Below are 24,366 nucleotides of genomic sequence, written 5' to 3'. Positions count from 1 at the left end.
AAGTTGAAATCTTTGAATATACACAGTGTTACCCAAAGCAATATATCATTAAAAGGTTATCATTATCAGTATGGCTTCTTTAAACTCTGGGTACATATTTAGATTTGTAATGATCTTTGTGGTTAGTTTACAAGAATTAACTGTGTACTGAGCAGTAATCTAGTGTCAAGTAGATGACCTGTAATTTTATAACAATGTATCATAATTTACAGAGCTAATTTATTGTAAGCAGTTTGCTTTCTTTGAATTTTACTAACACAGACTGCAATAGCACAGTTAAAAAGAGGGGGCCTTCGTAATCTATGGTAGAAATAACACACCCAGAAACGCTAAGGCTGGGAATGGACATTATGTGAGTTCTGCCTTCCTGGGGTCAGTCACTGGCCTCCATTCACTAACTCAATCCCATTGGTAGCTCTAGAGAGAGCGGGAGCTGTGAGCCCCACATGTGCTTAGTGAGCTCTCTGGGTTAACGGTATCTTGTATGCTTCCTACTTATTCTCTCAGTCCTTTAGCTTTGTGATTGCCCTGCTCACACAAAAAGTCATCTCTTTTCTCTTTTCCAGAATGATCAGAAGCCATTCAAGAAAGGATTTAGTCTCTAAAGGTTGTCATTGAAAACTTCAACCATGATCAAGTTTGTAATCTGTGCGATCAGAGTGAATAGCATTTTTTACTCAGCTCAAACAAATTTAAAATAAGATTCCCAAATGACAGAGCAAGGCAATTAAACGTAGAAAATAATCTAGTTTCCTTTTTTTTTTTTTTTTTTTTTTTTTTTGAGACAGGGTATTGCTATGTAGCTCAGGTTGGCCACGAACTCAGCATCCTCCTGACCAGGACCAGAATCCATTCTGAACACTGACAGACCAGGACAGTAGATGGTGCTGTTTTACCACAAAAAACCTCCACGGAACTAAACTGAGGCAGATTTCAATAAATTGCTTCTGACAGGGATTAAGTGGTAAGTTTCCCGGCGAAACCAGTAACAGCGCATACTCACTGCTCTGTGACATTCGCAGCGCTGTTTTCTGGGCTCCAACAGGTGTAACAGGACTGCTGTCCACAGCGGTGAGTTGCATGAGGTCATTGATGATGGCTTGCTTGTCAACTGACCCAGCAGGGGCTCCTGGCCTTGTGTCTGGGAAAAGCTGTGGTAATTGACTATTCTGCAAATCATCCAGAATCTCTTCCAAGTTGTCCAGCTCGCTGCCAGGCTGCAGTTAACAGACAGAAGTACACGTCCAGGCCCATGCTGCCAGTGGGGATCCCAAGACCACCATTGGCAGCCACAGACCTGATCATCACAAAACACCCCCGCCAAGAGACAAAAGCAGGTATTTGCAAATGTCAAATCTAACAATGAACCAACCATCTTTCATAGCTGAATCTAACAAGTACAGTAATATAATCTCAGAGCCCTGACTCCATCACTTAGAAACCAGACACAGCTGAATTTGAAAGCCATTTCCCACTTTGTTACTCACTGACAGTTTATATATTCCCTTTATTTTATACAAACCACCTCATTATGTGTATGTATATCTCCAATTACATATAGTTGACTACTACTTACAATTTGGATCTAGGTTTGGTGGTTAAGTTTCCCTAGGAAACAACAACAAAGCTGGTGAAAATATGGTCCACATAACAATGGCCATTTTCCCTGGGGATGCTGGTGTAATACAAGCTTAAAGCACTCGTAATAGCCAAGTCTTGCTTTTTCTATTTGAATTTCGATTTTATTTGCTTTTATTTTAGGTTTTGAGTGACAGTGTTTTTCTCACTAACCAGCTTAGGTGACAAGATATACAGAAGCTGCTATTGACCAAACACAGCACTTATCAACTTGACTTTAAGAAGGTACATGTTTCTTAGAACTCCTGATCACCTTGAATCCAGTTTCCATTACCAATATTGATCAATGTAAGTATGACCACTATTTTATACTACTTTTTTCTTCTAAGACACTAAAATGATTTCATAGGCATTTTACTAGAACCTATCAGGGTGCTAGGATTTAAAATCATAGACTGCAATTATACAGGAAAGGGCTGAAGCCAGTGTGATCATACCTGAATCCTAGGCCCTGAGTTAAAGTCATCCTGGGCTGCATAGTGAGCTATAGGCCAACCTGGGCTAAAATGAGATTGTTTCAAAACTGAAAAAAAGTTTGAGTTTACCTGACACTGGCTTGCACTTCTAGGGGAGTGGTTTATGTACAAACCATGCCCTTTACATGCAAGTTGGAAATGCGAAGGCTTTTTGCCCCTTACAGCAAATGCAGTATCTACAGGGAACATCTTTGAGACAAGCTCTCATTTACGAGGTTCAGCTTTACCTGAACTTGTGATCTCCCTGCCTTGACCTCCTGAGCATGGGGATTGTGGAAATGTGTCCATGTAATCTAAAATATCTTTCTAGTAAAACAAAAATTACCCTTATTTTTGTGTGTGAAGGTCAGAGGAAAACTGTGGGAGCAGACTCTCTCCTTCCCATGTGGGTGCAGTGGGTGGAGCTCAGGTCATCAGGTGTGACGGCAAATGCCTTTATCAGCTGAGCTGTCTTGCTGGTCCTGGGTTATCTTTTGACTAGACACATGTCAAATAAGGAAGCTTCTGGGCTGAAGTTACATTTATTGATTCTATTCAGACAGCTGCAACTTAGCAGCTTGTTTTCCAGGGAATTCCTGGTGTACTGTTGGGACAGCTAGAATGGTGTCACCCATTTCCAACAGAATGATGAGCTCCTTCTGTGGGAGAGGTATAGACAGACAGACAGGTCGTGCGCACCCTGACAGCTCCTGAGGAAGGGACAGTGCTGCATACAGCCCTGATCAGTCCAATTTTCCCTCAGACTGGTAGGGTTCCTTTGTTGCTTTGACTGGCAGGTCCTTTTCCTAGTGACAGTGATGCCTACAGTGGGGGTGGCACTCAGTCAACAAGATGGATCCCTTTCATCATTAAAATACAACAGAGATTCCTACAAGTTCCACTGATTTCTCAGACGTGTTCTTTGTGCATCTGTGACGAGGCTCTAACGAGACATCTCTGTTGTCCTATGACAACGATGTCTTCTGAGTATTGTGAAAGCCCAGTGTATGGGTGAGGGAGAGGGCTGATATAAATAAGTGATAAACTGCCTCTGAAAACACTTGTCAGATTGCCCCGATGAGAACTTTCCAAAACAGGTTCAGGTAAACAAAACTAAAAGTATATATGTTCATTTCCTTAATAGATGCACTTGAACTCCCCCCCCCCCACCCCAGTCTGAGCTATGACGTTTTTCCTGTTTCAGGCTATATTAGCTAGGGCTAACCTCCTGCTTTTCCTTTTGTCTTCTCCCCTTCCACACAAACTAAATTGCAAACCACCTTAAACAGAATAAGAACATCTTTCTTTCTTTCCTTTCTTTTTTTGGAAACAGAGGTCATTATGTAGCTCAGGTTAACCTTGAACATACAATGTTTTTACAAAGAGTTCTAGTAACAAGAACCATGGGACCATAGGATTCTCTCTCTCTCTCTCTGATTTTTCAGGATAGGCTTTCTCTATGTAACAGTCATGGCTGTCTTAGAACTTGTAGACCAGGCTGTTCTTGAACTCACGGAGATCTGAGTGCTGGGATTATACTGAGTGCCCAGCATGAAATTACTTTTGTTTCTACTACCTGACTGTAATTTTGTTGCTGCTATGAACTGTATTGTAAATATCTGTGTTTCCCACTGCTCTATGTAGTTCTGGCTGTCTTGGAACTCTATATAGACCAGGCTTCCGGCCTCCGGAGTGCTGGGATTAAAGGCATATGCACCACACCTGTCCATTGTTCTTCTTTTGTAATCTATTTCTGTGTAATATGCTTAGTGTATATAAATGTTAAGATATTATCTGAGTAACTAAAATCAATTTATTGTGAAAAACATTTTTTGAGACAGTGTTGTCTTCGACTCCCATGTAGCAGCGATTGACTTTTAATTCCTGATCCTCCCTCCTCCACCTTCTAAGTGCTGGGATTGCAGATATATGGAAAATGCCTAGCTCAAATAATTTGTAACTAAAAAATTTCATATCCATGATATATATTTGTATTCATGCAGTGCTGGGGACCAAACCAGCTTTGTGTGATATGAGCTGAGCTACCCCCTCATCCCTAAATTTAATTTTTTAGAAGATATATATTAAAGTTAAACCAACTTTCAAGTTTTGATCTTTCCTATTTATGAGGTCATCAAGCATCTATGTGAGTGGAAGTGTAACTCAGTGGTAAGGTTTGTACAAGAGACCCTGGGTTCAATTTCCAACAAAGGAAAGGAAGGAAGGGAGAAAGGGAGGGAGGGAAGGAAGAATTGACAGTAGCATAGCTCTGACTTGAGAAACAAAACATCTGAGAACTCTGTGGGGTTTTTTCTTGTGGTTCATATGAACTGGCCTGGTTCTACAGATTCAAGGCTCTGGACACTATCTGAATTCATTCAGGTTAACATTTCAAGTTGCACCACAAGCTTTTAGAGACATTGCTTTGCCTGAGCTTTTATTCCTCGTCAATTTTTGGATATGCATTTAACAGTAATTTGTTGTTAGTTTAATATTTTTTTTCCTGAGACAAGATTGACCTTGAATTTGCAGTCCTCCCGTCTCAGCTACAGGGGTTCGGGATTACAGAAGCATACTACCACATCCGGGTGTAAGCTTACTTTAAAAAGTCTTAGGGGATGATTTCAGAGTATCCACAGCCCTTGGTAGCTTGATTTTAGTACTCTCCTCAGCATGTAAGTGCTAGAGGGGCTCAAATGTGATAATATGATGTTTCTGAGAGAAAACGTCCACAGTTTTGCAGTTTATATCTCACAGAAATTCTTTTAGACCCTACCCACTTTGTTAGGCACATTTTCTTTGCAAGACAAAGAGATCAATGCCTTCCTTTGAAATGCCTTCCATACACTTCGAAGTTTTCTTTAGGCATCTATTTGAATGCTCAAATAGGCACATAAATTTGGGTAGTTAGTTTCAACTATTTCTGGCAGAAAGATTTTTCTAAAAGTTTTGCAAAATGAAAAATAGACTTGATTTCTTTAACTTTTCATTTTTCTGGCTTTATGATTTTTTTCATGTGTCAAATCAACTTGTTCTCTGAAGGAAATAAAGGAACACATGATTTAATGACATAATTGTTCTCATACATTACAAAGCATCTTTTGAAAATATTTTAAATAAAAAATACAGTATTATGCCATTTACTTAGCATAGTACTGTGAAGGAATTCTACTGTTTCTGGTGGGGAATTCCCTGGGTACACTCCCAGTTTAAAATGTGGTTTGTCTTTCTAATGGAGTCAAGCACCAGACAGCATCTCCAGGCCCTCAGTGTGAGCAGAGCATCGGGAAGAACACAGGAGTCAAGGGTTGGCTTGGCTGAGTACCAGCCAGGCTCCATTGTGTAAATAAGCACATGACTTACAGCAGTAAACACACTGGAAATGTTTCTGTCAGTTTCTGTTTCCTGTTTGCTAGGAAATGTCGTAGAGACATCTTGTTTAAATGCTCTCCCCAGGAAAAATATGCTGCTATTTTAGGTAGAATAATACACGCCACCAAAGTACTTCCTGACCTTAAAAAGCTAGTAATACATTAAAACACACACTCAGTTAATTTTTTTTGAGTCAAAATAACAAGAGAGTCAATTGCAATCCAGGCGTACTATATGCTTTTGCTTACTCAGTAATTACTGTATTCCTCTGAAATAAGTCTAAGAACTTGGACAGCAGGTGGCAGATGTCCTCCTTAGGGAACAAGGAAGGAGAGAATCACTCTTTTTCTCCATATGCTAACTTTGATCTAAATTTAGGTAATTCATACTTCCTGTGGTAACTTTTCTCGCTGAGATGTTTTTGTCGCTGAAATGGCCCCATGAGGCTATATTTTAGATGGTGTTTTGGGAGAGAGCAGCAAGGTGAGTGAGCAAGGGGGCTAGGTTTCATTAAGGAAAATGTAATTCTTGTCTGTGTGTGTAATGGTGCCTGTGGACCCTGCTTTTATCAATCTTCAAACAACAGGTTCATTTTGACTACACACTAGTCTTTGTTTCTGACAATTTTGATTAGAAAATTATTTCTCCCAAATAAAAACCTCAACAAACAAACAAATGAAAACCCCCAAACATTTCTTGTCTGACATTAGTGAAATCATATACGCAAACAAAGTAATGACAAATAGTGGTCCCTCTCTTGTCCCTCTAAGTCCCTAGGCTCTGAGGCCTGAGACAGAAACTAATTCTGTTTCCAGAGGGAGGAGCCAACCATGTTCTACACTGGGCTTCAGTGGATCTCCTGAGTCACGAATCTGCCCTCCAGCGCGTTAAGACACCTAAGTGGTGCTATCTGTGCCTGCCATTCTGAACTGTCACTGCCTCTATGTTACCTAATCCAGTAAGTCTCAAAGGATGAAAACATAGCTGTCAATAAGGTTTTCCACTTCCTATCACACAAGACATTGCTATTTCTGCTGCACCTTGGTCCCCCAGCTCACAATTTCATAGTATTATAAATCCCTGCTGCATAGAACCTTGTGCTGGCGCCGAACTTTTAGGATTAATCACTAATAATGTAATTTTAGTCGGCTTCCCATGTGATTAGCAGCAGCCATGGACATCAAAGTGAAAGGAATCAGAGGTAAGAACCTGCTTGGCTGGCAGGGACTGGATTGAAGAGCATATGGCCTTTGCCATCCCAAATCCAGGCTCTGTGGATTCGGGGGGCTCATAGACACAGTGTGGGATGAGGGTATAGCTCTCAAGGCTGGTGACACACTACCTTCCAACTTGCAACACAACTTTCAAGGGCAAACTGTAGCCCATTTTAAGCAGACAGGCCCTTGTGACTTCCTTACTGCTTAACCAATCATGACTCAAAAAAGGAGTCTGCTAGACAGGACATGTCCAGGGATTGGGGAAAGCTAGGTTGGGTCACTAACCTCCAGTCAGTCAGGGATTCCACTATTACAAGGTGCAATAACTTATCACTTGCTTTTAAGGAAGTGAAAATATCAATGGTTTGCCGTCTCACTGTGGGCCATTCTCACCACTGAGTACTGTTTAGAATGGTCGAGGGAATCACAGTTTCAGTGCGGAGGAAAACATCCCAGATCTGTTGTACAAGGTGGTGGAAGCAGTAGCAATGCGTATTGAAGAGCACTGAGCAATGTAAGTATTTGCATTACAAAAATGACCAGCGCACAAGCTGATCTATATGTTAATTAGTCTGATGTCAGTATTATACAGTGGATCATAGCATATATTATTAGGACTGCTTTTTGTACAAAAAAAAGATGATTATGAACATTACTTTACTTTAGGTACCCTGGATTGTTGAGAAGTGCAGAAGAGAAAGCAACCCATTATTCTGATAACTTTTTCCTCCCACTCATCTTCTCTTACACATTTTTTAACCAGTGGTCAATGAGATTCTTCTGCATTACTCAGAAGTGTCCACGGAGAGAGAAGAGAGGCGAGGGATCTTCACTGGATATGAGAGCCAGCTAAATTCTGATCACAGTGAGAGTAATAGACACTTGGATCTGCTCTGACAAAGCCCAGGACTAAGAAAGTGAGTGCCACCAGTTTAGGGTTCAGCTATCTACAGCCAGCCTGCCTATCCCTGTAAATGTATTACCTATGACCTAAGAATGAATTTACCTTGCTCATAGCAAGAACGATGATACCCCCGGCCCCCCAAATCTAAAGAATACTTTTTCCCATCACAACTGTTTACTCCAGGGTCTGTGGGTAAAACTGTACTGGAGCACAACCACACTTACTTCCTGTGTCCGCAGCTGCTTGAGCCTACAGCGGCAGGGGCGAATGTCGGAGAAGCAAGCCACACCACCTTCTAAACTCTTTATGCTTGTCACTCTTTGCCAGGGGGATTGTGTAGAATACATTTGCAAGCAAATTAACTGTTACAAGATACAGCCCCAAAACAAAAACCCTATTTTTACCCAGTAACAGAGAAAGTCTGACACAGATGTGTACACCTGGGAGAAGACAGCCAACTCACCTGGTCACTGGGCTCAAAGCTCATCTCCTCCTTCACAGTTTTCATAGCTATTAGTTTTGTATTACTGGCAGGGTCTGTCTTACTGTCCAGTCGCTCAAGTTTGGGGGTTATTTCTGGTAAACCAATGTCTTTAGTATCATCTTTATCGAGCAAATAGCGAAGTAGTGCATTCTCTTTCTTCTTGGGGCTCACTGGCTCCGGTTTGACAGTCACTTCTGACCCCGGAGCTGTGCTGCTGGACTCCTGGCTCAGCTCTTTGCCTGTGGCTTCTGCTGTTAGCTTGGCCAAGTCCACAGGGGAACTGCTGTCCTGTAAGAGTCTGTGCAAAATCTTATGCTTCTCCTTGAGCGAGGTGCCATGCGTGGACCCGGGCCCAGGCAAGCTACCTGCAGAGTCCTTGTTTGTGTCTGACAAGGAGCTGGGCAGGGGTGAAGGCTCCATCTGGTCGGACTTGGTGGTCAGCAGCTGGAGGAGTTTGGTCTGCCCTTTGCTGTCATGTAACCGGCTGTGTCCCTCGGCCCTCTCCCCGCTGGCCGCCTGGGGCATGCTGGAATCAGTGGGCTCCTTTTGTTCTCCAGGATGGCAGCTGGTCTCTGCTTGTCCAGTTGTACCTTCCGATGGCTCCCCATAAAGTCCAAAACAGTCTTTGGAGTCCAAGCTTCCCATCTTGCTGAGTGGGGGAGGATTCATATTAACTGGGGAGTTTTGCAAATTGCCCATTTTTAGGTCCGGTGAAGCCAACGATGACCCTAATGAGACCCCATGGCCCTCGCTGAGGGCTTGCAGTGCATTGAGGGAACTGTTGGTATAACTATGGCTATTTCCTGTGCTGCTGCAAACTCCCACAGGGGAATGCAAGCTTCCTGCAGGGGAAAACTGACTGGGTGGGATACGAGGACTGCCAGCCACGCCGGGGCTCATGCGATGCCTTGGTGAGAGCATGGAGGTGGGTTGCCCTGGGTTCATGCCGGGGCTGTTTTGTGAGGGACTGTTCATTTTGAGTGCATAGTTACTACCCTGAGGAGTGGTTGCTTGCATGCCTGATACATGGTTCATGCCCCCAGAACCACCAAACCTGCCCATAGGCATGCCCATTTGTTCCTTTGGGCCATTCATGGGAAAATTTATATTGCTACTGAGGGTCATGTCCTGACCTGGGTTCCCACTGCACATGGCCTGATGGGCAGGGCTGCTAGAGCTAATTGGATTCAATGGCTTCCCCATCGCTTGTCCAGTCAGATCCGGATTCATTACACATACATTCTGCTCTCTGTATAATAAGGAAAGAAACATATATAAGATAAAAGGAAAAATACCAGTAAATTGTTATTAATTTAAAAGATGGTTGGGTCTTTTTTTTTTTTTAAACAAAAGCAGACTACATCTAAGGGATAGGCAAGACTTGGATGAAAACACCTGCAATTACAGACTAGACTGAACACGTACAGTTCTGAACCGAGAGGGATATTTTTCAGGCAACTCATCAAGATGCCTGCGGTTTACTGAAGGAGGGGGGGAGTTAAATTTGACTACTTCCATATTGAAATTTCAATAAGTAAACAGGACATTATAAATATCCCTCATGAGCAACTGAGAGCTTGTACAGCCTTAACAAGATGACCCAAATAAGTATTACTTGACTCAATCATTTGTCACAAGTTCCATTTCCTGGCAGTGGGCACATCTAATGCCCAGGGAGTCTTATAGATGGCACATGGTTTAGGTGGACACAGGCCTTAGTAGGGAAGACCTTCCCTGAGCTGTTAGAGGTGGCCAGGTGCAGAGGCAGTAGGGCTCCTCTGACGGGTATTGCAGTTACAGATTCCCACTCCTCTCCCTAAACACTGCAGGTCAGAGGAAGACAGAGGTGCCCTGGAGGGGTTCTGGGGTGGCAGTTTGGGATTTGTATCTGCCCCTCATTCCGGAAAATTCTAATCCATATCCCTGACGGATGCTTACAAGCAGGTCTCCCAAGCCCCATGAGTTTTTGTTTCAGCCTTGGCAGTTGCTTATGAGTTACCAAACATGTTCCCCGATTGTCAAACACCAGCTTCAGTCAAGGAGGGGTGAAATGTGCTGCCTCTATCATCACTTTCAAACAGTTTAAAATTCTGAGGTCAGACTTACTAACAGTTGGAAACTACAGCTGCCTGACTTTTTTTATTCCTGTACTAGAAAGCAAAATAATTGAGAAGTGCAATAAAATGGGACTCTTTAAGCAGAGCAACTGAATATATATCCTGGCGGCATCTCACAAAGTGCTTCTTAGCACATACATAAACAGTTATAGAATCTGAAATTCAATCATTTTCCCAAATGAGTATCTTAAACAATATGTTCTATGACATTTATTTAAAATCAACATTCAAATTTCTTTCTCTTATTATAGAAATGGTTACTACCACTCAATTTGAAGTCTAATGTCAGGAAATTTAAGCCCAAGAACAAAATTCAAAATTCATCTAAGTATATACATTTTAAAGTTTAAGCACACAGCATTGGAAATCTTAGTATTGGCTTTGATTTTCCTGCTCACGTCTGTGTTTTCCCTGGGAATTTCCCTTCTTGAGTCTAACAGGAGGGTGAAGCCAAGCCCTGTATTCTTTTGTGTGAGACAGGGTCTTTCTATGTATTCCTGACTATCCCAGAGCTTGCTACATAGACCAGGATGGCCTGGAGATCCAGCTGTCTCTGCCTCCCAAGCACTGGAATTAAAGGTGTGGCCAAATCCCCACGTTCCTAATGAAGGTAAAATGCAAGGCAGCCTGACTTGCTGGTCCAATGAGACGGTTTCCAGCCAAGAATTAATAGCAATCTCATTTACAGTTTATAACGTCATAGTAAAAGAACAGGAGTCTGTGGAAAGACTATATGGCGGCATATTGCTCTTGTAGCATTTCTCTCGCTGGGGAAGGGAAACTGAGGCGTAGTGTATGATTACCTGTGAAGCATGTGTAAGGATATTACAAGCTGAGGCTCGTTAGTCGTCTGAGAACGGATGAGTTTGCTTTTCGTTTGTGCAGCAACAAGAGTGCCATCGGACAAAGAAAAACGGTATATTTGACTGAATGCCAATCCTTGTCTCAGAACTGCAGACAAAAAGGGAAACAGAAGGCATGTTTAGAAAACAACTAAAACAGAAAGAGAGGGAAATCAGGAAAGTGGAGTAGGGGTGGACTGTCAAAACATTAGGTTTCCTACCAGTGTGTTAAAAAGTCACAGGTCATAAAACATGATATAAAACATCCATTTTAAAAGCACATTTAATTTTCACTCAAAATACCAATAAACAATGGATTTTTTTTGTATGACAAAGAATAACAGCTTGAAAACACAAACTGCCCTTTATTTTTTAAGATTTATTTTTATGCCGGGCGGTGGTGGCACACGCCTTTAATCCCAAAATTCAGGAGGCAGAGGCAGGAGACTCTCTGTAAGTTTGAGGCCAGCCTGGCCTACAAAGTGAGGTCCAGGACAGCTAGGGCTTTTACACAGAGAAACCCTATCTTGAAACAACAATAACAAAAATCATTGTTTTTATTTTTACTTTTATTTTATGTGTATGAGTACTTTGCCCAAATATATGTAAGTAGCCCTGGAGTTACAGACTGCTGTGAGTCATCACGTAGGTACTGGAACTGAACCTGGGTCCTCTGGAAGAGCAGCCTGGGCCATCTCTTTAGCCCTTTAAACTGTTCTTTCTTAAATCATTATTATGGGGCAGCGTAAGTGTAAACAGTTTATTAGCTCAAAATTAGCCTTTCTATAACTTCTTAATGATATTAGAAAACACCACAGCAATACAACCCCAAACATGCTATCCCAAGTACAATCTGCCTTTGATTCCCTTTACAATGTATCAGGATGAAATTATGACACTGTGTTGTCTGAATATTTATCTTGAGGTGATCTCTTCAATCCATCTCATCATAAGCTTTTTCTGAAAGTGCAATAAGTGTTATTTCCATGCTTAGGACAACAGGAAGTAAAGATAAATATCTTTGTCAGAAAAAAAGGCAAACAAAACTGAAACCCACTCACAGACCTTAGTGACTTTACCTTCTAAATAAAGACCAGATACTTCTATTTTTAAGATAAGAAATACAAAGCCAATCAACTGGCTTAATGTAATTTTCTCTTAAAAAATAACCCTGAGGTCACAGATGGTCTCATGGAACTATAATTTTTTATTTTTTATTTTTAGAACTGCATTATTTTATAATGAACATTTCATATTAAAAAAGATGATTTCAATTCAGGAAAAATTCAGTTGCTTCTTAAGTAATTTTAAGAAGACTAGCATGTTTCTAATATGTAATTGTGACTACAGATTTCATGGGCTGAGCAACTAGCCCCCAAACGAACAAGCACACTCACCGTGTCAGAGAACTACAAGCAAGGGAGGGGGTTCTGATTTCCTGGTAAAGCTTCACCCTGAGTTGTCAAATGGCCATTCCAAAGCCTCAGCTAGACACGATACTGGGACACGTCTGTCTGCTACCAGCCACTGCTTGCAGAAATGCTGAAGTGCCATACAGGGAATCAGTTACTGTTCTATATGTGTGGAAATAAGCATGTGTCTATAGGTAGCAGAGACACAATTGTGCAATGGACCCATTCTCAGTGGCTCATAGTTTTAGATTTCTTCTGATCTTGGCTAAAGATTTCCCATTTCCATTTGGTCTGCATGCTAAGGAGCAGTGTGTGAGCATACCCAATCATTCAGGATGCCTCCAAACTCAAAGACAACCTTCTAGCTTGTTTCTACTCCATGTAGGTGGAAACTTGTGTATTGTTATCTGCTTCTTTAAAAATTATTTCTATATTTCTTTTTGTGTGGGTATGTATGAGTGTATATGTATGGTGCATGTCCACCTGTGCGTGCCTAGAAAGCCCTAGCAATCCTGCCTCACCTTCCACACAGTGTGAGCATTCCAGGTGAGCATACAGTCATACTTACCTGTCTTTTTATATGTGTTCTTGGGGATCTGAACACAGGTGCTCATGACTGCTGGCAAAGCACTCTTGCCCACAATGGGCTCTGACACTACCCCCTTTGTATGTCTAAGTGCAGTTTCCTTCCAGTGTGTTTTACCTCTCTAAACCTGGAACAGCACCTGGTATATCAATATAAACTCTCTTGTGAGGAACCATAAAACTAGGGAATTAAAGGCAGGGCATTCAGGATCCAGGGACACTGAACATGCTTGTTGAGGGAAGCGCTTTACTTTCTGCTTTTATTTCAAGCCATTATCTACTAAAATGGTAGGTCAAATACTGATTTCTGTCAAATGTACCATCTATATTTGCCCTTATTCTAACAGTAAGAACTACATTGAAGGTTTGATTATCTGCTTAATTTTTAAGAAATTAGGGTGGATAAGATGCAGGTGTGGGGAGCAAACGGCAGCAAGAGTACATTTACTATGTCTGTGCTTCTTCATTAAGTACCTCAAAAGCATAAAGCTTCAATATACAAGCCTTCGTTGTTCAAAAGCCAAGGTCACAGATGCACACTAAATGGATGACAAACTCCAGCTCCATTTTCCACAAATGGGTTACAGACTCCCTTCTGCAGAGGCAGATAACTGCCCATGCTGAGGTCTGAGATGCCTTGCTTTGCCATGAGTCGCTCACATGCTGTGGGGCCCATGCTGACCAACTGCATGCTGGCCAGGCCTCCTTCCCCACTCAGAACTTGTTAAAGCGAAGGTTCTGCTCTTTGTTTTCAGCTGTTTGAAAAAAATGCAAATGTGCTTGAGAAAAAGTGACTTTAGGAGAACATGGCACATGACTAGCAGGGTGGGTGTAGATTGCAGATGTCATCAGCTGATACTGTCTGCACACTCAGGGGCTCGTCACTTCCCCTGCCTGGGTCTCTAGGGAGAAACGAGGGGAGGGCTGGGATGTCCACCTTACTGGCTTGGTGTGGGGGTGGATGAAATGACAAAGCGGGAATGGATTGAAAGATGGATGAGTGTGTCCTTTTAGCACAGAGCAGGTTAGGTTGCCTTTCTAGGCCTTCTGGAAACATCTGGAGTCTGCTGTTGGTACCTTGAAGGAGAGCTTGGGGTTTATTCATCTGTTCCTCCTCCGAGACTGCTCTTATGAACGGGATCTTGTTTCGTTAGCTTACATAAACTTTGTTGTCTCGTCATACATCTAAAAGTATGAGGATTACAGAGAATGACCTTCCCCCTTTTTTGTCCATCTTTGTGACACTGACACCTTTTGCTTTACTTCCTCAAGTAGCTCATCGGGCCAGGCAGCATCAGCACAGGACACATAAGCTGTGAGGCAGGCCTTAGGAATCTCTTCTTGGTGGAACATCCCCACAGGAAGCGACTACAGAAAACTCCTATAAACCAGTGAGTGCGCAGAGGCCTACCTTCATGGTGATGCCTCTTCGCATAGGACAGAGACTCCCCTTCATGCTGTGTGTGGAACTTCTGAATGCATCTCCTCACCAGATCCTCCCAGCCTGGCTTCATGGCAGCTCTCATGGTGCTAGTGTCCAGAGATGTAATCTTGCCTAGGAGATAATGACATTACATTTACCACATCTATTTTCTAGAGAAACAACTGAAATTTAGGAATAAACAAATGATTCTTCAGAGTCATCTAAGGGGAGTCATCTGAGACTCCACCGACACTGACATGCATGGGTACTAAAGCTTCTCTTGCAAAATGGACAGGAGACACATATGACCTCTCTCTTCCTGTGCATTTCTTACTTTATTTATTTATTCTTCTTCTGTAGTCTGTTCATTTTCAAACATATCATCTGGCTTAGGCTGGCCTTGAACTTAAGAGCCTTTCTGCCTCAACTCCTGAATGTGGGATTGGTTTCAGGTGTGTGCTATGATGCCTACCTTCCTTCACCCCCCAATACTTTAAATCTAATTAATACTATATTAAGAACAATGATGGTATAAACTGTGAAAAACTTGAATCATTTGATCTGGGGCTGGTGGGCCACACACACAGAGACAGAGTCGCAGAAGTGGAAACCCTGCTGTTTGGCACTGCCCGCACGAATACAACCCCAGGAAGAACCCCCGTGAGGGCAGCCTCTCCCTCTGTGAGCCTCGCCCCAGTACTTCCACCTCAGCAGTCTCTCAGAGACAGTGGTTGTATCAGGAATCTAGGTGCTCTGAAATGACTGCTTTATCTCCTTTGACGTGAGTTTACCTTGGAGGTCCTGGCGGGTGGTAAAGCTCTCTGATGAGGGAAGGGCTGGTCTTTCCTTCATGGGGACTCTTCGTGCCACACAAATCAAGCAGGACTGCAAATCTTAAATAAGACACAGTTTGTTTATCATATTAAGATTTTTACTTGTAGTGATCAAATCAACTCTTAAATATCTGTGACAGCACAGCCTTGTTATCATGGCCCTCTGCTTCTCACGGAATTAAGTCTGTCTATAGTGGGAGGCAGCTGTTAGGGTGAGTTGGAGCTGAGGGCAGATGCCAAACTACACAGCACATGTGGTAAGAGCCCACCCACCCACCTGGAGAGTAAGTGACTGGAGACACCTCCCCAGTGAAGACAAGTAGGAGGTCTATTCTTGCTAGGTCACTGATTATAAAAAGCGAAATTAATTCATAATAAACAAAGCAAAAGGAAAAGATTAAACTAGAATCTGATACTGTTGGTCAGGTCAGGTTCACTCTTCACAAACTATGTAGGTACATGAGGATGGCAAGATGAAATTTCAACAGGAATACAAAGTGCATCTGAAAGTAGATTCAGAGCGCAAACTCCAGTGGACCTAGTAAGCGCGCCAGAATCCGTGCCTTATGGTTCAGCATCTTGGCTTGGCAAGGTCCTCACACAGCCAGTGCTAACATTTAACCTCTCCCCTACTTCGATTTTTTAAAAATTTATTTTTTTTGTGTATAGATGTTTTGCCTACATGTATGTCTGTGTATAACTTACACACCTGGTGCCTGTGGAGTCCAGGGGGAGGCTGACAGGTCCCCCGAAACTGGATTTGTAGATGGTTGTGAGCTACCATGTGGGTGCTGAGAACTGAACATGAGTTCTTTGCAAGAGCAGTCAGTGCTCTTAACTGTTGAACAATCTTCCCAGATCCCACTTTCATTATTTTCTGCATGGGGACTCACTTCTGGGGAAAACTAACATGTTTTATATACCTTATAGCATGCATAGCACACTGTATGTGCTTTCAAGTCAAAGAAAGGCTGATGGGAGGGCTGATACAGAAATAAAACAGGCTCTTCACATCTTACACCATGGGCTTCCAACTGTTCACCTTTAAACTTGGGAAGTTTTCTTTCTTTTTCTTTGGGGGATATCAAGTAATAGCTGGCATCTTTAGACTAAAAAGTAATCGTCATGGGGAGTGGGGTATGTGGCTCAGTGGTGAGCACTCTAGGAATGTTCAGTATTGCAGCTACAATAAAAGAAAGAGGAAAAAAGGATAAGAAGTCCTCATTTATGCTGCATTTCTGGGACAGACAGAACTCCACCCCCTTTTGTCTTTTTAAGGCAAGAGTATTGCTATGTCCCTCTGACCAGCCTCAATTCTTGCAGTGATCCTGTGGCCTCTATCTCTTGCATGCTAGGAATACTATGGCTGTACCACCTTAAATAAGTGCTAGGATTAGAGGTGTGCACTACCACAATCTGCCTGGAAATCCAATTGTTAGTCAATTAATTTAAAGATAGAAGCTGCTACATCTTAGGCTAGCACCAAACTTGCTGTGTGTGTCTAATGATGACTTTGACTTCTCTGATTCACCTGTGCCTATCTCCTGATTGCTAGGATTACAAGTGTACATGACAATGCCTGATTTGGGGGACTGAACCCAAGGGTTTGTGCGTGCTAGGAAAGCACTTTCCAAAGAGCTACATCCTTAGCCAAAATTCACATGTTCTCATCTCTAGTACATAATAGACAGCTGACACAGCTGTACCCTACACTCCTTTCCACTATCATGGGTGAATCTATATTGCTTTCTCATGTTGAATGAACATGTGTGATGGTCACACCCAAACACTGCTAATTCTCAAATACCGTATTTCTATAATAGCTCTTCACAATCCCTTTCTGATAAAATTTAAACATTTTAAGAAGTCCTAAGCTAATATTTAGCAGTAACTATAGTTCAGCAATAATCCTAAGTCCTGCGTGCATGCATGTGTGTGCACACATGCTGAGAACCGAGCCCAGGGCTTCACATATGTCAGGTAAGCACTCCACCCCGGGTTACCCCTTCATCTCCATCCTGTACTAACTTCTGACACTCTTCCTGCCAATTTCACTTAATAAAATTGACAATAAATAAAAGAGAAGTGAAGGCATTTGTCCACAGCCAGAGCTTACGGTTGATTAGGGGCATCCCTGTCTGATTACTCACTGGAGTATTCCCTTGCACTGGAGTAAAAAACTTGTTCACTTCTGTTACTCCCAGAGTGCTTCCTGCAGCAACATCATATACTAAAGAGGACACTTGATGATAACAACATCAGCATCTCACTATGGGGAGCAGCCCAGTAAGCTTGTGCACCTCCACTCCCCACTCCTATGTCTGTCTACTCTGCTTTTATACCACACTGGAGACCTGGTGTCCACAGATAAGCTACATAGACTCCATTACTCCCTGGAAAATGCTGCTTGGAGCCATGCACATTCATCTAGGGCTGTGGCATAAGACTTACATCAGGTGTAAAAGCAACCCAGGATCCCCAAACAGCCACTGTCAGAGCTGCAGAAGTGCCATTGTCACCGGGCACATACACCCCTGGCTGTGTTCCTGCAGTTCCGTATGTTGCTTTCATGTGAACCCTGGTACCATGCTGGACATGGAGATATGCCACTTTCATCACCACAGAACATTTCCAAGGTGAGACATAACTTAGAGGCAGAATGCTTGCATAGCATGCACAAGTTCAGCCCCCAGAACTCCACAAATAGTAAAAATGGACAGAATCAAGGAGCTGCTCCACACTCCTGTGTGAGCACTACTCTGTGGTTACCAAGGCTGTGAGCAGACACCATGTGCTCGCTCTCCCAGGGTCTGTCCTACCTTCTCCTTCTTCTTTGATGGACTTTGGCTGAGACACAGCGAAGCACTGCATAGCTTCATACTTCTGATGTGTTTCCTGGTTATCATGGCCTTCCTCTTCTGAATCAGGTAAAGGCTTTACCAGCATCCGGCAGTTGAAGGTATGGCTGTTCCGCCTGGGAGGTTCGCCAGACCATGATCCCCCATTCACTGCAAGGCAAAAGGGACCCGAGATTACAAGGCAACGATAGTTGTAGGGCGGCTGAATCACTAAAGGGTGCAGGAAAAGCACAGGGATGTTACACCTCCACGATGTCCCACACCTTTCAGATACTCTCGTGAAACACAGGGCTTGCTTTGCAACTCAGGAACTTGGGCTTTTCAAAATGTCTTCTATACTCTAGAACTTCCGTCCTGACCACTTCTCTTCAAGTGCATGCCTTGACTGCTTATTACTAAAATAAGGAATACTCTATTTTTGGGGTTCTATCTTTGATTTCTTGGGGATTTAATTCAGTCTACTTGCCTTCTGGTTTTCGAGGTACAAGCACTTCTCAAAACTCTGCAGATGGTACCGACTGCTACAAGCATCCAGGTTTTTGAGAGGCCTTGGACTGCAGTAGCAGGGACATGAGGGTAATCTCAACATAAGAGTCTCACTGAGAAGCCCCGCCCCATCCAGAGGGTTGGGTGGTCCACACTCCACCCGTAGGACCACATGGATGTCTGTTCCTGCTGTTTCCTAGGCCATTTATCTCTCTCTTCTGAGCTACGGAATGCTGTGGCAGAGGGCTCCCTGGTGAAGAGACACCCAGCTTCTCAGGCCCCCTCTCATACAGACTGCTGTCAAACTTCTTAAAGAATCTTCTAAAATGTCTGCTTCCGACCCCCCAATTATAGTCTCTCTTAATTGATCAGTGGGACTGAAGATTCCTGAAGACAAAGTGCTGATACAGTGTCAAGTGAAAACAACTTTGCTTCCTATTTTAGTGTCAAAATTAAACACTGGACACATTAAGAAAGAGTTGCTGAACTAAAGGAAAGGCATCAATGTTTTCTGAAACACATTAGAGAAAACAACAAAAGAAAGAAAATAATGACGGATTTGAATTTCTAAAGAGAGGACTCAAGAGACAGAGCAGAGGAGAAAAGTGATCTTCAGAGAAACGTGCAGCTATTGGAAGAGCTACAGGTAGACTCAGCCTCGCTCTCTTTCTGGTGTTCTTTTCTTTATCGCTCCTCCCCCAAAGACAACCTGAAGGAAAGCAGTCACTGGCCAGGGAATACCGGGGCAGTGGGTGTCATAGCGGCGCCAATGCCAAGGCCTTCTCACAGGCTGGCAAAGAAAGTCAGTCTCGTGAGCAGAAAGCCGAAGTCACGTTCCTGCAAGGCGCCGCTCTAGTTCTCAAGGGAGGCACAGCTAGTTTTCGGCAGCTCATGTCACTATCAGCACTTGTGAAAGTTACTCACACAATGGAGACTACACAGAGCTGCCAGAGAAGACAGGAAAGTTCTTATTAGTCTAGACTAAGAAGTACGTGGAAATGAAAAGAAAAGGTACAATGTTAAGCAAGGCGGAGGGCTCTTTTCACAAGGGAGTTGAGAAGCGTTCGTCCTTCGAGGAACAGACAATGACTGAAGAGATTGGAAAATTAGTTACTTCACTATGAAATCTGTCCTTACACGCTTACTGAAATAAAAGGATCTCACACCAGGGCTCACCCATCTTGGATGCCTACTGCAGTCAGGGAAAACAAAGGGTTTTATCCTCATGAGGCAAAGCTGCCCATAATGGCAGATAAAAAGGATCTTTTCCTACTTACTGGTAACCATAAGACCAGCACATACCAACAGTTGTAAGTAAAAGAGTATTTGCAATTCAGGCCTGACCTTATTCCACACTAGAATGTGTACTTTGTTTTATCTGTGAAGACACTGTTACCGGCTTAAGTGAGAATATTAGAAAAGAACCACTAAGCAGTAACAGTGACCCACCAAGGCAGCAGCCAACGCAGGCCCACACCTGCCATGTGCACTTCTGCAGTGTCTCTAAAACAAGTGGGCGTCAGAAAACGTGGGGCAGGGGGTGGGCTACGCTCTGCAATGACATCTGCAATGACTAACATGAAAAACTGGAGGTAATACATCCAAACTGCGGCACGTGTTCTAGCACAGCCTACACGCAAATCATACACCATATCATATTCTTTTATACAGAGAATTCCATGAGAGCAAAATCTTAACACACCATGGACCATTTTTCAGGTGGCGGGCAAAGGGTGACATAGCTAAATGTTTCGACTTGTTATTTTCACACAGTTTCTACATAAGAGCAACATGACTTCCTTCAGGGTCAGCTTCGGCGGCCATGACTCCTGTCTGGAACATGACACATGTCCATGACACAACACAGTTCTATATCCTCACTCTCACCAAGAAAATAAGGGAGGTTGTGGGGATCGGCTGACATTTACCTATGGACTTTGGCAGCAGGTTCTTGACAAATTCAGTGTGGTCCCCGACATGCAGGATGCTGTAGACACTTTTGTTCATCAGCTCTTCCTGGTTATACCTTAGATACTGCGTGACATTCTCTGATACGAACACCACATTGCCTTCCAGGTTCACCACAAAAAAGAAGCCATCGAGGGCCTAGGGAAACAGACCGAGAGTGTTAGAAAGGCCATACATGGAAACCATGCCGCTGAGATGAAGGGAACCAGCTCTCCAAGGCAAAGAGAGCTTCCTTGCCCCTCTAGTTCTCAGAAATAATGAACACACTTTCTCTTGGGAAACAGACATGATTCCATTCTAGTCAGTGGAAGACAGGCTACAGTAAGGTTTCTTGTTAGACTCCCCTCCCCCAAAATAAACACTAAGTTTGTTAATCTACCAGGAAATAACTTGGCAAATAAACACGTATAGGAACGAGATGGAAGGACTCCCCCAGGCTAGCTCAAGAGTTACATCACTTTTGCATGGTATACTGCGAGGAAGGAACCAGCAGTCATTTTTTTCCCCTTAGTTTAAAAATAAGTACCAGGGGAAATTCCCTAATTTATACAACTGTTAAAGTGGAATCCCAGATGGTCTCAGACGTTCACAGTGACATCCGGCTCCATTGTCTGGTGTGTAGGGAAGGATCTGGGCAGGGTCTCTGGCATGGTGGACTCATGGGGATGGCAGCATTGGCTGAGAGTGCCCTCACATTAAGAAATGGGTGCTGCATGCATCCTGTTATGGGGCTCACTGTCTCACTCTGGGCATCACTTCAGTCTAGATTACAGAAAGAGATGAGTTTAAAACGTAGGAAGTGAAGACTAATGGCAGCTATGGGGTATGTTTATCTGCGGCGGGCACATTGTGTCCTTTTCATGCCCTCTTTCCCAATAGTCAGTGGCAGGGCTGTTGCTGAGTCCAGGGGACCTTCCGTCTGCGCTGGCAGTGATGGCTGTGTCCAGCCACTCCTTTTGCACTGTTGACCCTTGCTACAGACCTGGTAGTGTCTAGACTTAAAAAGGCTGGACATTGCTCAGAGCTACCTGTCCAGTCAGTTCATGCCGCAGTTTCTTCATGATACACATCTATTGCATTTGTAACATGAATGGACCATACCTAGTCCCAAACACAGTGTATGTAGATGGCCTCAAGACTTGGTCCCCATGAGTCTGTTTATGTAAGAGGCTTCTATTTTGTCAGTTGCTTTGAAATAATCCATTCTGTCTTTAATTCTATTGTCATAGCAAAACTAGGTGCTCTTTCATCTAAAACTCATCCTAAGGTATAAGTGAGGAGCTGTTTAGAAAAGAAAGAACACGTGAACCAGGTGTGGTGGCATACATCTTTAATCCCAGCACCAGAGCAGCTAAGGCCAGAGAATTGCTGAGTTAAGACAAGTCTGAACTACATGTCAAGAACCTGTCTTGAAACAATAACAAAGAAAAGAACAACAATGAAGCAAAGACCCAAACCCACCAAACCCACCAAACCCACCACTGCTTGGTTTTTGATTTTTCAGAGATACTCTGTCAGGGTAAAGGGGACTATAAACATGTAAATGGCACGGACCAGACTGCACCACCAGTGTTCACAGGCATGTGCTGCAGGGGTACAAGGAGAACACATGTCCACTTACAGACCTCTGTCCCCTCTTGCCTCACTGCCGCTGGACATCCAGCAGACATTTTAGCCTTTCCTCACCGAATCGCTAGCATGGCTTTTGAAAGAGCATGCCACTTCTTAAGGCTTGGTACCCTGGTAAGAAGGCTGATTTGTAGCCTAATGAGACTGAAAGATGAAAGTGGCTCGTCTTATAAAACTGTTTGTGTTTTTTAAAGCTCACTGTGATATGCTCTGATGAAAAAAGCGGACATTTGCTTCTGTTGCCTAGCAACCACTATGCTATGATGCAAGCATGAGTGTGCATCTATGCCTAGAACAGCTCTACAAGAACATGCTTTCCCTGTTTAAATAATTACCTGTAAACAGGGATAAAGGTTTCAATTTAAACTATAAGTCACTATAATCAGGAACTCTCTCTCTGCTCTAATGTATTTATTTCTATACAGGCACCTTCTCTGTACATTCAATTCTCAGAAGACTATTTTCAAACAGCAAAAAAATCTTGGTTTGATTTTACAAGATCAGGGCCGCTGACATCCAGCAATCCAATTTCTACAATTAATGGACTTTTCTCAAGGGCTAAGCCATAGGCTGTAGTTGCTCTCAACATTTCTTTCTAGAAGCCTCAAAGGTATTCCAAGGAGTCTCCAGTGGTCTTTCCCATTCCCAGACATAACGAACAGTTATATGGAAAAACTCCAAGTAAATTTCTGCTTAGAATTCAGAAGGTTTTCCAAAGGAAGCTGTCCACTTCTTTTACACAATTCTAAATAGTCACCTGTTACAACCTTCTAAGAACCAAGTAGGAAGTGCTCTCCTCTATGGCTTCAATAAGTGGGGAAAATCTGGTTAAATGTTGTACCCCTGTGCACAAGGGCCAACCCGGGTCCAGCCCCAGGGAATGAATTCAGTTATTTCTAAATGCAAAGACTGGGCCAGCGAGCTTCAGTCTTTCATTTCCAACCCCAATTATACAGTAGATCCTATAGAAATAGGTTTTCTAAAATCTATATTATGAGAAAAGGGACAATACGGTCAAAAGAGTTCAAGCTAGCTTTGTTTTAAAATCCTAGTTCTTACTTCCACGTGGCCGCTGTAGCAGGCACAGGGCTTCCTAGGCGACAATGCTGCAGCTCTGGCCCATGTGGCTCCTTCAAGCTCAGAATGTCATCAGCAGAGCAAATTACTCTGAGACCTGAAGTAGTTGATGTCTCGGCATCTGTTTCTTTAGTCAGTGATATTTTTTTCTCTCATCTTACAATAACCCACGCCTTGAATTTTAATCTTGAAAGAGGGTCAGAAAAGCACTTTGTGTTTAGTACTACTTAATAAAACTAAGGAGGACTTTATAAGCCCGAGACAGTAGCTGCGCTAAGCCACCAAGACCAGCTACTCCGCTATGCTTTTAAAAAGTTGCTTCATCCTATTTCAACCTTCTTTTTATGAGACAAATGAACTAATTTGAAGTAACAGCTCTAAAAGCATCAACCTCTTCAGCTTTCACATTATAAGGTGTCTATACAGGCAGAGACACACGGTACACATGGACCCTGAACCATAGTAGCGGGTTCCACGGAACTCAACAGGACTTGTAAGTGCAGCCTTGGAAAATGAATGCTCAACGGACAATGAAAGTCTGCCAGCTTGTATTCTCATCTACTTTCATTCTTTGTTGTCACCTTCAAACGCACATGTGCAGGAGCAGACAGACAAAGCACAGGAGTGTGGATTCTCCTCAAGTTATGTACACCTGAATGAAATGCAACACATGAATACTGAAACATTTCAAAACACACATTCAAGGAGGGTGCGGTACCTCAAGCATCATAGGCCCCAGCGCATCCTTGTCGATGACACCCTGCCCTGTGGACGACACGTCTGACTTCTGCACTTCATCTATGTTGGCAGCTGCTGCTTTCTCTGCAACAAATGTAAGAGCAAATAAAACAGTGGTTCAAACAACAAACATGGTTGGCTAACACCAAACTCTTCAGTGAGGTCAGATGTGCCTGTAAGTGAGTTAGAGTAATCCCATCTGCCCCTAGAGAAGAGGAACGTCTGAAAGGAAGAGCCAGATGCCACCTTTTACCTCTAGAACATGTGTGTCTGATCGATCCCCTTTCTGGCTTTTCAGAAAATGATGTTAGAGGATTCATGCAGGTCC

The 24,366-nt window shown here is 43.1% G+C and overlaps 1 protein-coding gene across 3 annotated transcripts in view; it reads right to left on the bottom strand.

Moving 5' to 3' along the window:
• Positions 1 to 24,366, bottom strand: part of Ncoa2 (nuclear receptor coactivator 2) — a 228,607-nt gene that overhangs the window by 30,271 nt on the left and 173,970 nt on the right. For all 3 annotated transcript variants that reach the window (XM_040741429.1, XM_040741430.1, XM_040741431.1), the window contains 8 exons: positions 24,019 to 24,122; positions 20,555 to 20,732; positions 18,102 to 18,290; positions 15,241 to 15,342; positions 14,438 to 14,581; positions 10,991 to 11,138; positions 8,050 to 9,319; positions 1,004 to 1,217 (listed from right to left, as the gene is read on the bottom strand). In XM_040741429.1, coding sequence (XP_040597363.1) covers positions 1,004 to 1,217; positions 8,050 to 9,319; positions 10,991 to 11,138; positions 14,438 to 14,581; positions 15,241 to 15,342; positions 18,102 to 18,290; positions 20,555 to 20,732; positions 24,019 to 24,122 — 2,349 coding nt within the window. The remainder of the gene's footprint in view (positions 1 to 1,003; positions 1,218 to 8,049; positions 9,320 to 10,990; positions 11,139 to 14,437; positions 14,582 to 15,240; positions 15,343 to 18,101; positions 18,291 to 20,554; positions 20,733 to 24,018; positions 24,123 to 24,366) is intronic.

This window comes from Mesocricetus auratus, unplaced genomic scaffold, assembly GCF_017639785.1.
Source record: "Mesocricetus auratus isolate SY011 unplaced genomic scaffold, BCM_Maur_2.0 Super-Scaffold_6730, whole genome shotgun sequence".
Lineage (NCBI taxonomy): Eukaryota > Metazoa > Chordata > Mammalia > Rodentia > Cricetidae > Mesocricetus > Mesocricetus auratus.
Note: the sequence above shows the minus strand (reverse complement) of the source record. Positions and strands in the feature narration are given on the sequence as shown.